Source organism: Coccinella septempunctata, chromosome 1 (genome assembly GCF_907165205.1).
Source record: "Coccinella septempunctata chromosome 1, icCocSept1.1, whole genome shotgun sequence".
Taxonomy (NCBI): domain Eukaryota; kingdom Metazoa; phylum Arthropoda; class Insecta; order Coleoptera; family Coccinellidae; genus Coccinella; species Coccinella septempunctata.
In genome coordinates, this window is record NC_058189.1 from 7067484 (window position 1) to 7082492 (window position 15009).

The 15009-nt window shown below is 32.6% G+C and overlaps 2 protein-coding genes across 4 annotated transcripts in view; one reads left to right on the plus strand and one right to left on the minus strand.

Annotated features, from left to right (window-relative positions):
* Positions 1–15009, minus strand: part of LOC123322553 (beta-1-syntrophin) — a 274185-nt gene that overhangs the window by 149294 nt on the left and 109882 nt on the right. The window lies entirely within an intron of this gene.
* LOC123310863 (brain protein I3-like) lies at positions 1179–14673 on the plus strand. 3 transcript variants are annotated; one of them, XM_044894555.1, is made up of 4 exons: positions 1179–1289; positions 7755–7816; positions 12073–12363; positions 14582–14673. In XM_044894555.1, the coding sequence occupies exons 2-3, from the start codon at positions 7786–7788 to the stop codon at positions 12351–12353; spliced, it is 312 nt and encodes a 103-aa protein (XP_044750490.1). In that variant the 5' UTR covers positions 1179–1289; positions 7755–7785; the 3' UTR covers positions 12354–12363; positions 14582–14673. The 3 variants fall into 3 exon arrangements, with proteins under 3 accessions (XP_044750490.1, XP_044750496.1, XP_044750483.1); XM_044894561.1 differs by lacking the exon at positions 1179–1289 and adding an exon at positions 1569–1587; XM_044894548.1 differs by lacking the exon at positions 1179–1289 and having other exon boundaries at positions 7665–7816.

The following is a 15009-nucleotide window of genomic DNA, read 5'->3' on the forward strand; positions in this document are numbered from 1 at the left end:
GAGGAACATACACAGGTAAACAAATACTTAGAAAAATGTTCACAAATAAATTAATCTATTACAGGGGTACACAAAAATTAATCAAACTAAACTAGTATAAATTCAATATTATAAAAAGATGTAGATGTAAAAAAAAAACAAACAAATATACTGCATTGTCAACTACATAACCTCACCCCCCAAATCATTTGAAAATCTCAAGAAGTAACATCTTAAATATTTCTTAACTTTATTTTCATCGTGATGAAAGATATCAATCATAGTTTTGAAATGGTTGCACCGCTCAAGTACCCTTACAATAGGGGAATTTTTGGCGTTGTTAGTACTTCTCAAGGGCAGGACGAAGGTGTCCAACTGTCTTAACCTCCTTAATGGAGCATGAAAGCAAAACTGCGTTCCACTCCTAATTATAATCAGAGTATGAGCATTTATGCAGGAACTGTTTATATAGCCCATCCAGCAATTTTTGTGAATTTGCATAAAGATGTGATCCCTCTTGGTAATTTTCTAAATGAATATTTTTGTGGTGACCTGTATGACTAGTCTAACTAGTACAGTCTGAATTGTAGCGTCTACAACTCGTTTCTCAACAATGTGGTTTGGATACGAAATTGCAAAGTTACTTCTCCTTTCGTTACAGAGAGGATAGTTGCTACGGGTATATAACAAACTCAGAATTAGCTTGAGGGGTTAACGTTGCGATGAAACTAAGATGAAACGCATTTCCGACATTTTAGCTTTCATTAATGATAACATGCAACGTTTTTCACGTATCTTCGTTTATCGTTCTGAAGTGAATGGTGTGATATTTTATGAAAATAAATAAATTTTATAATAGAATAATAGAATAATTTAAAAATATCTACCCCCGTGACTTGTGCAGGTTTTAAATATCAATCGAACAAATTTACCTATTCAGTTTGATCTTCGACAAACGTTTCCTGATTTTGTCATTCCTGAAATAACGAAAACAGTAACGGTTTTTTTTCTTGTACGAACAACTTTAAATAGTACGTTCAACTTCATCTTCCGATATTTTGATTACATAACCTAACCACACCCCAATTTGCTAATTGTATGACGTCATTTCAATTATGGGTGAGTGGTTCTTTGTTGATTCAATGAACGATGTTTGAAGATATTTCGCTAGCCTTCAAATTCGACGCGATGTGTTTAGTTGGTGCTCGCTACTCGTAGACGATAGTTGGAAACATCGAGATTTTTACATTCTATAATTTCTCTATGGAATAAGCTGTGGAATTTTTGTGCGTTACTGTGTTATTTGAAGAGTGAGTAATTTATTCCTTATGAATAAGTTTTATACATGACCTAGTTGCGATAATCTTTATCAACGAGAGATTTCTACTATATTGATTTTTTGTGAGGCTTTGTTCTATTCCCGAAAGAATGACGAGGTTTATAATTGTTTTTTGTTTCCTGGTATTCAATCATGGTTTATATGTTCTAAGAATTCAAAGTCCGGTTTTCTCTTTGAGAAATATCGAATCGATAGTTAGTGTATGCGAATGTTTCGAGGGAAATCAATGAAAAATTATATCGATCTCCAGTGGTTTTAGTTGACGAAAAGTGAGTGCAATCAATAAATGTGTGAGGGATCTTGATCAATGCTCTACTAAATACTCTTGGATTGAAGATATTCTCCGAGGAAGCTTAATTTTTACACGGATATGAAAATCCGGGTGCGGAAGTATCAATCATGGTTGTGTTGACTACACTTGATGTGATATATTTGTGTGTATGATCCGTTAATTTATGAATGAGGTTTATCATGATTGTGCTAGGCATTCCGTTTATTTTGCAATGTCAAACAAATGAGTGATTCAAAAACAGCGCGAGAGAGCGTCTTATTATCATATAACTTCAAACTTTCCAATTCACATTAATTGATATTACTATGGGACGAAAATGAAAAGACAGAGGGAAATAACATTTGAGTTTGATTCTAAATGTGAAGACTGCGAACTAGTACATTTTCGTAAACTTGGCAACAATTCGTTATGGGGCGTATTTTAGATGAGGGTATTTTACTTTCGTAAAACATCCTTAGAATACATATGTAGATATTCCTCAACGAGCGTGGAATGCCAAATGATAGGTACATATTTCCCAAGTGTTTTTTATGGTGAAATAATTTCATGCATATCAGAACCTTGAGCTTGAACTTGAGTAATTACAGAAGAAGTTATCTCACACTAAGAAAGACACAACATATAGTTGTAATTTCTATAGTGAGAAACATGTACCATGCACATTCGTTACTGACCATGGAATACTCGAATTAATCATTATGACTAGATCGTGTTGACAGATGACGAGTAGGTGGATAAAAAACAGTTTACTACATTGTCCAAATGAATTCCATTTGGATATAACTAAAGTGGAAAGTGCTAACAAGAAAATGAGAAGTTCGAATTCAACACCTATATTTCTATATCAGTGTGGTATTTATTTCGAAGAAGATAGGAATTGAAATATAGTATTTGATATACAGGGTGAGTCTTTGACTCGTACAAATATTTCAACAGTAGATTCTTGACGTGAAAAGAAATACTTTTTTCCTCTAACATTTTTTCCTAATCAGCCCTGATGAAAAGATGCGGCCATTTTAAGTTTTCATAATTAGCTGTGCCACCCCTGGAAACAAGTGATTCTTTTGACCTCAAGAATCTACTGTTAAAATATATAAAATACTCACGCTGTATACTCAGCGATTTCGGCATAATATGCCATCATCAGGCAAAAACTTGATTTTTTTCGAATGGAATACTCTACTTTTCATGTGTTATTTTCAGTGAAAATCGAAACACATCTGATGGTGTATCTTGTTTTCCTCCGAAAACCTCATGGTTTCGGAACTAAACTGAAATTTCTATGCAAGTGAGGGTTTTGAGCGTACGACTATAGAATTACTGCAACTTCAATTTCGTGAGATTTTAAAATCATTGAAAAATAGATTGTTCGATAAAATAGGCAAGGCATTCCGAAAACCCACACGATTTGACTTAATTTTCGAAACCTATTTTCGTATTGGGAATTCAAATGTAGATTTCAGCGACATGGTGATAACAGTTCGAACTAAATCGTTAGTAGAGTCATAGTCATTTTTGAAGGGGATTTTGAGATTTTCGTCGAATAGGTCCTTTTTTCTCAGTTTGTAGTTGTTTTTTCTCAATTTTGAAGATTGGTTGCCGAAACTGGATTCAAGTGTGTTAATTATTATCAAAGTTAGGTCAATAAATATCATGAAGTATTTATGAAAAAATTTTCAAACAAAGTTCTGAATCAGCAGTAATTTTTGAATCCAAATTTCTTGGCTCTTCAAACGATTATAATAGAAGGAAATTGATTATACGAGAGCCAAAAATATGACATCTGGCTTTTTTCATTATATACAATGGCTCAGCCATCTTGGATATTTTATGGACAATTTTTGGTTAAACGACTTATTTTGATGAGTTTTACCGTCTGTCAAAAACAAGCCTTACCTTTGAAAACACCCTGTATATTTTTCATGCAATAATCTTATTGAAGCAGCAAAATATTTTCCGTTCCTTAATGTAAACAAACAAAAGTGTATTAAGCTATATTTCAATATCGACTTCGCTACTTAACAAACTTTAGTATTAACTTTTTATTTATACAAATTGACACCAGGAGGCGTATAGCTTGTTTGGAATTCCCAACAGAAACATGATCATTATCATCATTATAATATGCGTATGTATTTTGATTTTCTCTCAAGGTATCAGATGAAAAATAAGTTACTGATGTTTCAGTATGAAATGACAAGACGAAGAATTTTGGTACACCCTGTATATCACGAAACTTATCCTGAGGATCTCAGTGACCCATTTTCAGGATTTCAGCTTCCTAAAGTATAAAAAAATTTTTCTATGACTATTTCATTGTACTTATTCATGTTTTTGGCAATTTTTTGCTGAAGACCGTCAATATCTTCGGAAGCATCTGGAAATATTTTAGTCATATATATTGACAGTGTAAATCGAAGTACCAGAATTTTCAGAACAATCCCACTATCCGTTCTCCGTAATCGTCTAATAGACCAACCTATATTTTTAATCGCGATGTATTTTCAGCCAGCCTGATGATGTAATGTCATGCCGAAATCGATTACTGATTGTAAATTGGGTGTTTTCTATTTTTATCTTGTTCGGCAGTTTCTTATTTAGACCACAAGGAAAAAAATATAGCTTCTGATTCAATTTTTGCTTACGACTTACAAGAAATTTTTCGTTTTTTATTGATCCCAAATCGAGTTTGAGGTTTCTCATTAGTGTAATCAAGGTAGTGAAAAATCAATTTGGGTTAAATTGCCGATACAAATTTATGAATATTTTGCTCAAAACGTTAAGTGAAATATCACGCTTTCGGATTGATCTCGTTGTGTTTTAGATTTATCATAGCAGGTCTCTGATCTGTTTTGAAAATGTGTTTTTCTGAAATGAAATTCAAACTTCATTGTCATCAAATGTTTCAGTCGAGAAAGTCGAAATGATGATGAAAGAAAAGAAGAGCAAAAAAAGATTTTTCAATTTTAAATATGTTCGATTTTCAAAAACGTTTCTGACTAAGAATAATCCAGCAGTCTATACATTGTGCCTGCATTGACGTGACCAAATTATTTCCATTCTATGTTCAACCTATTCTTATAAACTCCTCTTTCCATCAAAACAAGATAATTACGTCATGACCTTGTTCCGAAAATTATTTCGAAGCTGTCTCATCGATGTATGTTGTTATCCAGTGAACGAGAGAGAAGAGATATCGCTCCACCAGTTTCACAAAAAGTGACCTTCATGCATAGTTATCAGACAGGTTCCAATGCCTCATTATGGCAAAACGATGTTTGGATCAGTATTACCAATACTGAGTTTTGAAGTGGAGTAAAAAATATAATATAAGCCCCTTGAAATTCCCACTTTTTCTTATCTGGAAAATACGTTTGAATTCTGAGCGAGTATTATATTAGTATCGTCTATACCTTCAAGCATATTCTAGTTCGCAAGGTGGAAAAGTAGATATTCTATTATTAATCTTCACAGATGAATATATGTATACAGAACTCAAGGCTGAAGTAGTTTCTCTTATTCATGTTAATTAACAGAAAGTTGAGTATTGCTGATACTTATATCGAAAAATGTTATGTCTGGAGTTTATTCTGTTTGATTCGAGAGTTCAGAGGTTATTTACTTCATGCTTCATATCATTCATCACTCAACATACTGCACATATGTTATTGGATTGTCTTTCATCTCATTGGATGAACTACCTACTAGGTGATAGCATCGACAAACCTTGAATATTTTTAGCAGAAGTAGGTAGTTAGAGTCGTGAAGAATTTTAAAGACGAGTACTCATATTCGTTCATTTGTCAAATGCACGTAAAGGTGGGACCAGCATATTTTGTTAGTATACAAACTGTTGGCTAAAGGTGTGGTAATGATGCAGGTCATCCCTTATGCTAACATTAATATTTCATGAATCGTGGTGTCAATTATGCCCCCCTCCCTTATCCCTCCCTAGATATATTCATTCTTTATTTTTTGTTACTATTAGGAAGTAATACAACATATTAACGAGACCATTCCCGTTCATTAAAAGAATACATTAACAAGAAATACCAAAATAATAAAGCGTATGGACACCTCGATGAACACATATCAACTCAGTACATTTACATTTTTCCTAAACTAACCAAGGCTACATCTGAAAAAATCCAAATCATAACAAGTTTCGTTAAAGAAGAACTGATCATATGAGAATTTTTTCTGTAGTTAGAATTCGACCGTGAGGCAACAAATAATGGGGTATTTTCCTAAATTTCAAAATATATGTCATTGAAATCCTTATAACTCAAATATATCGAAATATATTTTTTTAGAATTTTAACATATTGCGTTTCGTCTGTATTCACTTACGAAAATTCTGATTTCAGAAGTGCTCTCTATGAACATTCTACGTCATTTTCACAATCCGGCAACGCCCGTCGAATCAATAAAGGTCATGAAAGTTTTATGATCATCATAGACCTAATAAATATCAAGTTTGGTGATCACATTTGACAAGGAACACAAACAGTGCATAGAAATATCAAACAATGACACAAAATTTTATCGTTTAAGAATATATAGACACAGATTACAGAAACAATTTTTTGAAATGTGTGGATATAGAATTCTATATCTTCTTGATCAGTTCCACTGTTGTCTAATCAACAAAAATTACTTGACTTTAGTGAAGGCATTCTACGTCACAAGCCTTTACACACTCGAAGTTTGGAAGGGTATATTTCTGAAAAATCTTAATTTTGAAGCGAATCTTTTACGTGTTTAATAACTAATGGAAAAGGGTTTCCATAAATAATTTTAAATTCGATTTTGGAGTTTTAGGAAACTTGCCCATTGGGTAAGCCTTGTTTCTTCTCGACGGTAAGTTTAATTCAACAAGAGAGAAAAGTTTCGGTGAATACACTACACCATTAACTAATTTAAAAAAAATCAGATCATGCATTTGTCTTCTAGATTTCAAGGCCATTAGGTACATATAAAACGCAACGCAATACTTTTTCATTTCTGTTTATCCCGCGTTTAAAAGCAATAAAATACAAAAATTCATTCTGAACTTTTTCGAGTGCTCTAGAAATGGTAAATGGTCAGAAAATCTCACAACAGATGCATACTCATGTACTTCTTACATAACAGCTAAACAACACTGAAGATTCAGAAAACATATTGCAATTTCTATGTACAAAACCTAACATTAAAAATTTTAAAAATTTTCGATGATTGCTTTCTATGGTTCAGCGAGTGGACAAATCAAATAATTGGGTGGAAAAAAGTTGGACAAACCATGAAAAATACATTTTCACAATTTGGGTGTGCCGTTCAGAAAACACACCGAAAAAACTTCTTTTTCTATCATGTCTCAAACAATGCCTGGACAAATGAAAATAAAACATTGTTCTATAATGGACAAACGACCCTGAAATTCTGGTTTCAAAATTTGCATTTGGGATGCCAACCACACTATCAAAAATTATCAAACATTGATTATGGTTCTGTAGGTTGACAGTTGAAATAATTGGGTGGAAAAAAGTTGGACAAACATTACGAGGATGTATTGATATCTAGTTAGCCTAGACTAGTTCTATGCATAAAAAAAAATTACGTTACCATAGCAACGAACAATAACTCATTAGAAGGGTCAGTGTGAAGTTTGAGGTCAAAAAAGTAAACCAAAGTTAAGCAATAAATTAAAAGAAAGAAGATGTCCATCGAAATTGTGAAAATCGAAAAATTGGAGTATCGAGCCATCATCAAGTACCTGTATTTAAAAGGGTTGAGAGATAGGCAGATTTACGAAGATATGCTTGATACCCTTGGTGAGCAATGTCCTTCGTATGCAACCTGGTGCCCGGACAAATGAAAAAAATAGGATGGACAAAGACAAACATAGACCTACGATGGACGTTGGTCTATCCTGAATTTTTGATTTCAAAATTGGCATTTGGGGGTACCAGCTTCACATAGCTAAAAAAATGTTTGTGTAAAATAGATGCATTTGTTACATATTTATATAGGTTATCTATTGCAATCCACGCATTTCAATATCCGATATTTTCTACCAGGAACAGTTGGTCCCCACATCTTATCATGCCATAATACTTAGATAACCGAATAGGGAGTGTATTATAAACGAGGTTTTTTTTGCAGTTTCGTTTGAGGATTTGCAAAGTGAAGAGACATGGAGAAAGGTGCACCTCCTTCATATCCAGGTGAATATTTTTTCAGTAATCAGATTAAGTAGGCGATTTCAGACTTTATATTTTCTCGAGTTGGATGATGATTCTTTTTTTTTAAATGTTTGTGTCTAAATTGATTGATAGTGTGTAGGTTAATAATAGGAAATTTTTCAAAAGGAAATATTCATGAATTCCAGAAAAGTTGGACTTATCTGGAACAATCGCATAATATCGGAATGGACAGAATATTTTTAACTATTGCACATTGCTGACGATTGACTCTTCACATTATTCTATTTCCTTAAAAAAAAACCGTATGCGATAGTATATAAGGTGAGTCATTGACTCGTACAAATATTTTAACAGTGAACTTTTAAGGTAAAAAGAAACATTTTTTTCCTATACTACTTTTTCCGAATCGCCTTGGCTTAAAAGATACAGGTTGTTGAAAAACCATAAAAAAATTAAATGAATTTCGGAGTATGGTTTTTCATTTATATTAAAGGAATCTTTTTCGAACACAAATTTCACGCACGTCTTCCAGTTTTCTCATTATGACCATTACGTACAATAAAAATAGCAGAAATTCACAGAACCCAACTCCTGAAACTGAGTTGGACGCTGTCTAATGAATATTTGAACGTGTTTCCAGGGATGGCAAAGGGGCAGAGCTCATTATGAAAACTTAAATATGCTATTCCTTTTTATTATTGGTATTGTATTGACTATTCAATTCATTTGATGTATATCATTGAAGAGAAATTTATTTATGAAAAACCATTAGCGAGCCACTTCATGGTCAAACTTAATTTTTCATTGAATAATGATATTTATCCACCATCGATGCATATTACGATCTTAATCTAAAGGGTGTTTCAAATTGCGCGGTTTTTTTTAAGAATAAATAGAATATAGATGGCGCACTGAATTCGTCTGAGTATTTTGACATTTAAAAAGTGTGATGTATGACATTTATAAAAATGGCTTCGTACACGATACAACAACGCGTTCAAATTGTTAAATTATTTAATGAAAATCCGCGTACTGTAACAAGTGTTTTGACGTGAATTTTATGGTTTACATAATCGTCCATCTGAAAGCACTGTTGGTCGAATTATTAAAAAATTTCAAGAGACCGATTCGGTGATAATCGAATTTTTGTGGCCTGAATTAATAAATATTGATCTAGAGGACATTTGCTTTCAACATGATGGCGCCTCATTTTGCAAATGACACAATTGATTTATTTCGACAAAAATTTCCTGGATGAGCAATCTCCAGAAACGGTGATGTCAATTGGCCACCAATATCATGTGATTTGATACCGTTGGACTATTTTCTTTGGGGTTATGTGGAAAGCCAGGTCTATAAGAATAATCCACAATCGATTCCTGAACTGAAGGATGAAATCATTCGTGTCATTTGTGATATAGAGCCTCAATTATGTCAAAATATCATTGAAAATGTTAACAAAAGAGTGGACGTCTGTAGAGCTGCAAAAGGAGGCCATTTGTCAGATATTATTTTTGGTACATAAATGTCATAAATAAAACTTCAATTACCTATAAAATTTTTTTGAAAATTAATGCAAATTATGTGTTTTATTTATTCTTAAAAAAAACCGCGTAATTTGAAACACCCTTTATATGATATATACATATCTTATTCACCGAATTCCTATCGATCATTCATTCAAGTTATTTAAGAAGCATTAATCACTAGTCTATCAAACTTTATATTGAAGAATCAAAGTCAGGAGACTCTGAATATAAGAGATATTGCATGCTATATAGCAATATCAAAATGTCAGAAGTTGACGTAGCGAGTATTGAGATATTGAAATGAATATAAACATTATTGAAAATGATTATTATAAACGGAAGATCATTTTTTGACGGAGTCCTTCAGAATGAAATGAAAGATAATCCTACGTCGAATAGATCAGGGGTTCTTAATAAGCGGTGTATGAAAATAAATGAACTGAATAAAATAAAATATTACTTGAACGATATGACACCGACGATATACGTCTCCATTTTCAAGTAGAAATGATTGAATGATGAAGTCATTGAGGAGAACAATTAGCCATAACCCGATGTGCTACTAATAGTTTTTTGTTCCAAAACTGTTCTCAAATGTGGGTCTTGAGATACGTTAGGAATTAATAACCCAACTTGAAAAATGGCAAAGCAACAACTATCAGATTAGATTAGATAGGGTAATATAAACACATAGTTAGCAGATCATTTGCAACAGCTGTATGTAACTCATATTTTTATTCTTTCTGACGATATTTGGCATTTCACAGAAATCTTTACCGAGACCATTGTGAAAAAACCCAGCAATTAATTCTTCGAATTCATGTATTATGATGATTGTCGAGTGCTTTCAATCATTATCTATATCATGTCAAATTATGAGAAGTAGGTGGAAGATTATAACGCCAGTTCAAAATAATTCGTAGTCAAGTAGGGAATACAGAACTTTAATATTTTATGCTTTTTACTTCAATCCTTCAATGTTTTAGGGTTTCTTTCAAATCTGATAGAACTATCAAGAAGACTTTTCGGATTTTGCGATAATCTGCTACGAATTTTTCTTTACAAATTTCCATAACAAAAATTACTCTAGATGCAAACGTACTTTGGAGGTGAACATCTCAATGGAATACTATTGATGGTATTGAATGGTAAATAAACCATTGAGAATTGCAAAAGATTGTGGTGAAATCCGTCAAACGTTAACCTGAAGTTCATCACCATCCTATACGTTGGTACATTAATCTGAAATAGCCCCTATTCTTATTGAAGGACATTCTATCCGAAATTAGGTTCAGAAAAAAGTTGCCAAATTATAAACTTCATCATACAGGGTGTTCCATCTCAGACGAGCCATCCCGTATATTTCTTATCCCATAGCGATTGGAAAAAATTTACACAAACACTTCGAATGATTTTGTCTTGGGGACATCTTTTGAAGTACATATATTTGAGGAAGGAACGAGCAACCCCCTAAGAAGGGGCGCTTCAACCCCTCAAAATAGAATAGGGGAGAGGGGTTGAGTGATATTTCATTTGAAAGGTGTTGGAAGCCTCTTTACAACGGTGTATAAAAAACGTAATTTTGAAGGACCGTTTTCGCCTAAAATCAATTTTTTACCTCAAATGATTCACCTCGTATATTTCTTATCTATAGTGATTGGAAAAATTTCCTGAAACACGTCGAATGATTTTGTTTGGGGGACAACAAATTTTGTGAGCAGTATATTTTTTTATTTGAACCTATATTCATATTTACAGCCTAATGTATAAAGGGTGTATTTGAAGGTGAGGCTTTTTTTCAATAGAAGGTAGAACTGGTCAAGATGAAGCGTTTCACCAAAAATCACCTATACAAAACTTTCAAAATGATAAAGTTGAAAAAAAAATTGAACATGATTACTGAGATAGATCCTAATACGGCCCTAGACCGTTTGTTAGCTGAATTATCGAAAAGCAGTGAGAAAATACTTATCTCCTGATTCGACCATGTGCTTTCGTTTAGGATATTGGATAGTTCGATATTTACGTGGTAATGAAAATGGAAACTTAGGATTGCCGAATGGTTGTCATTATATTTTAGTAACTTACACGATTTTATGAAATCGCTCATTTCGATACCAACTGACAGAAGAGACTTAGGACACAAGTGTAAAAAATAGAATAATACTTCAAAATCTCACCAATAAAATTCGTCTAAATTATTCACGAATTTTTTCACAATGTACATCACAATCTTCTTGTTCGAACATTCCAACAATCGTCGTAAAAATGGGATGAAATGGGGAAACATCATAGCACTTTTTCAACATAACTAACTTAAGCACTTTCAAGAAACTGCCTCGATTTCATACATTTTTTTTCACCCTAAATTGCACGATACAACAATTATGATTCTCTCAAATTGACCTGATGCATCTAAGCCGATGAACTAATACTGAACTTTTCATTGTCCAACCATATGTTTATGTTTTATTTCGTTTTTGCGATGCCGGAGTCACCTTCCACAGTCCCGTATTTGAAATTCAATGAAATTTTTTCGAACTTAGGGGTTGTATATCAGCCATCTTGGATATTTTATATAGACAATTTATAGTTAAACGACTTATTTTGATGAGTTCTACCTTCTGTAAAAAAAGTCTCACCTTTGAAAACACCCTGGAGTGACCCAGTTCAAGCTTTAATCGATATTTCTGCATTTTCACAATGGAACATCTGAAGAATAGTACGAATCGATTTTTTTTTTCGTAGGTTATCCACCGGCCGGACAGCCTGGACCACCTCCACCTGGGATGAATCCTTATTATACTCAAGGTGCACCGACAACACAACAACCTCAAGTGATCTTGCAATCTAGTGAGCCAACTGTTGTGGTGGTAGGCGGTTGTCCATCTTGTAGGATTGGACTTCTTGAAGACGAATACGGGTGCTGTGCGATTTGTCTTGCCATATGTTGCTTCCCTATAGGAATTGTTTGCTGCCTTCTGATGAAAGAGAGAAAGTGTTCAAATTGCGGTGCAGTTTATCACTAAGTTATTCCAGGTGATTTTATAAACTCATAAAAAATGAAAAGGTTTACTGTATTCACATTGAAAGATGGCGATTTGAAAGAATTATGATTTCGAACTGCAATTATTGAAAATGATGGATCAAAAATCTTCCATCTGTCGTCCAAGCTCATTCTCAAAAACTACCACAGAAAACAAATACAGAGTACAATCTATTAACATTGCTCTTCTGTTCCAAAAATGTTGAAAGCATAAAGGTTATAACACCTGAATCAGTTGTCTGATATACACCTATAAGCAGTAGCCTACTGACGAGTTATTAATATAACACGTTGAACTTTAGTCATGCAGTCAGTAGTATTATTTGACATAAAGAAGATTAAATAGTTCAGATATCGATTGAAATTTATTTTGGGAGGATTTTGCATCTCTTCATAAACTTTTTAGGGTTTTCACTCCCAATCTCTGAAACAAAATCAATTAAAAATGAAATCAACGATTTGCTCCTGCGTAAAATTTGTCAGGAGCAAATTAACTAGAAAAAATTTGCTCCTGACAAATTAGTGCAATAATTTACGCAGGAGCAAATCGTTGATTTCATTTTTAATTGATTTTGTTTCAGAGATTGGGAGTGAAAACCCTAAAAAGTTTATGAAGAAATTAAATAGTTCACCCAATTGTAATATGTAATTTCTTATGATACTTCATTAGAGTGCCTTGTCAAGACCCTAGAAATTGGGGGAACTCTTTAATATTTTTATGTCAAATATACATTCATATAATATGTTGGTTTTACAAGGTCTCTGTAAACAAATGCGAAGGACTTAGGGAGATGATTCCTCGATGAAAATAAGCAGGGGTAGTTCCTATAAATATTTTTCGAACTCGACAGCCTTTGGAAGTCGATGACGAGTTGACAGTTTTCAATTTTTTTCACGGGTTCTAAACACTGAGCCATAAAACTATACATAATATGAAGCACTAAGTAGATGTTACTCACACTATTCTTCTAGATCTCATAACTTTATTGTTAGGGGTTGAAAATAACAACCCCTTATTCCTTCAAAAATTGTTTTCGTGGGATAGACTTTCGAAAAATAAAATTCTCTTATGGTTTCCCATTCAATTCTGGAGAAAAAAAGTCTCCTGCAAAATTTCGATACAGTCGATACTTTTCTTAGAATAAATAAAAACTTACAAATGAATTCAGTAAATCAAAAACAGATTTATTGTTGTAACCATTATACGATTTTCACAAAAATGTGACATCATACGTGTAGTGGTTTGGAAACACATCTGTGTGAAAATCGTCTACTTATCTGTTTAAAGTTCAATTATGGATTTTCATCAAGCATCAGACACATCAATTTTACAATAGGTCGATAAGTCGGATAAGTACTTGTAATTGTGCTCTTCATGCAAGAAAATGTTACACAGCGTGGCCTAAATTACAGATATTACGTCATCGATAATTTTTTGTGAGTCAATTCTCAAGGGGAATATCAAGTTACACATGAGTACCAAATATATATTTAACAACAAATTCGAAAATGATGGAATCTGGTCAAACTAAATGAAATAATACAAGCAGTATTATATTTATTATAATGTATATTAATAGATATTTATTTTTGGTTTATCATTTTTTGTCAAACAAAAGAGTCAAATCAGATCCAGAATGGTATCAAGCAAATAAAGCGAGGATATTAGTTATTATTAAATTTATTTAATAACTATCGCACAATAAGATGCTGTTTTACGCACTAAAGTATTCAATATTTTTGTTTCAAGTTTTTTCATTTGAATGCTATATTTATTTTAAAAAAACTAGATAAATTATGTTTTGATTCTCGGATTATTCATTATTCTACGACTCTTGCAATCAATCACAAGCATTATAAATGGCTTTCCGGAACTCAAAAATGAAATACTCTCAATGAATAGATATGTGATAATTATAACTGATTCGCCAAGGTATGAGAATATTCTAAAGCAAAATTCATATAAGAATAAAATTATTACCAACTGGCTGAAGTTATAATAGGCCCGGAATATGTTGAATTTGATTAAACATTATTAACTTGATTTCGAATATTTTTATATTTAAAAAGTATAAAGATCCCATCTGAAGAATTAATCGACTTCTTCATCGAAGTGGTATGCTTTTCGTTTTATAATTCCATTTTGTCTAACATATATACCTATTTTCTAAGGTCATTTTCTCGATTAGTAACGGTATCAATTTTTTTCAGGAAATGGACGGCTATTCATTGGAATACAAGGACATTATGCTGAAATGACATATACGTACATTTTATAATTTTGTATTTTATATCTATATCATTCAATATGTAAGAGAAACAGTGATGCAACAAATCGTCTTGTGATATATTTTTCTAGAGATTTTCATTATTTGGTTTTCGTATAATTTTTTTTGGATTCCGCAATACCCTTTTCACCGTTCTAGGTTTAAGTATTTTAAAAAAAATTTCAATAGACATAAATATTTATCGTTTTAGTCTCTTGAAGAGTATCTTACTTCCGGTCCCATTAATATATCCTCTAAAAATCTGTCACATTCGAAAAAAAATTTTAAATCTGACGGCCAGCCCCATTACGCAAACTTTCAGATTAAGATGAATTTATCATCAGAGACACGTAAGGCATATACAGTATCTTA

Bases quoted from the DNA above. Each gene is read 5' to 3' on its own strand.
- LOC123310863 (XM_044894555.1), top strand. From the start codon at position 7,786: ATGGAGAAAGGTGCACCTCCTTCATATCCAG. The intron at 7,817-12,072 runs GTGAATATTTTT...TTTTTTTCGTAG, and splicing joins TGCACCTCCTTCATATCCAG to GTTATCCACCGGCCGGACAG.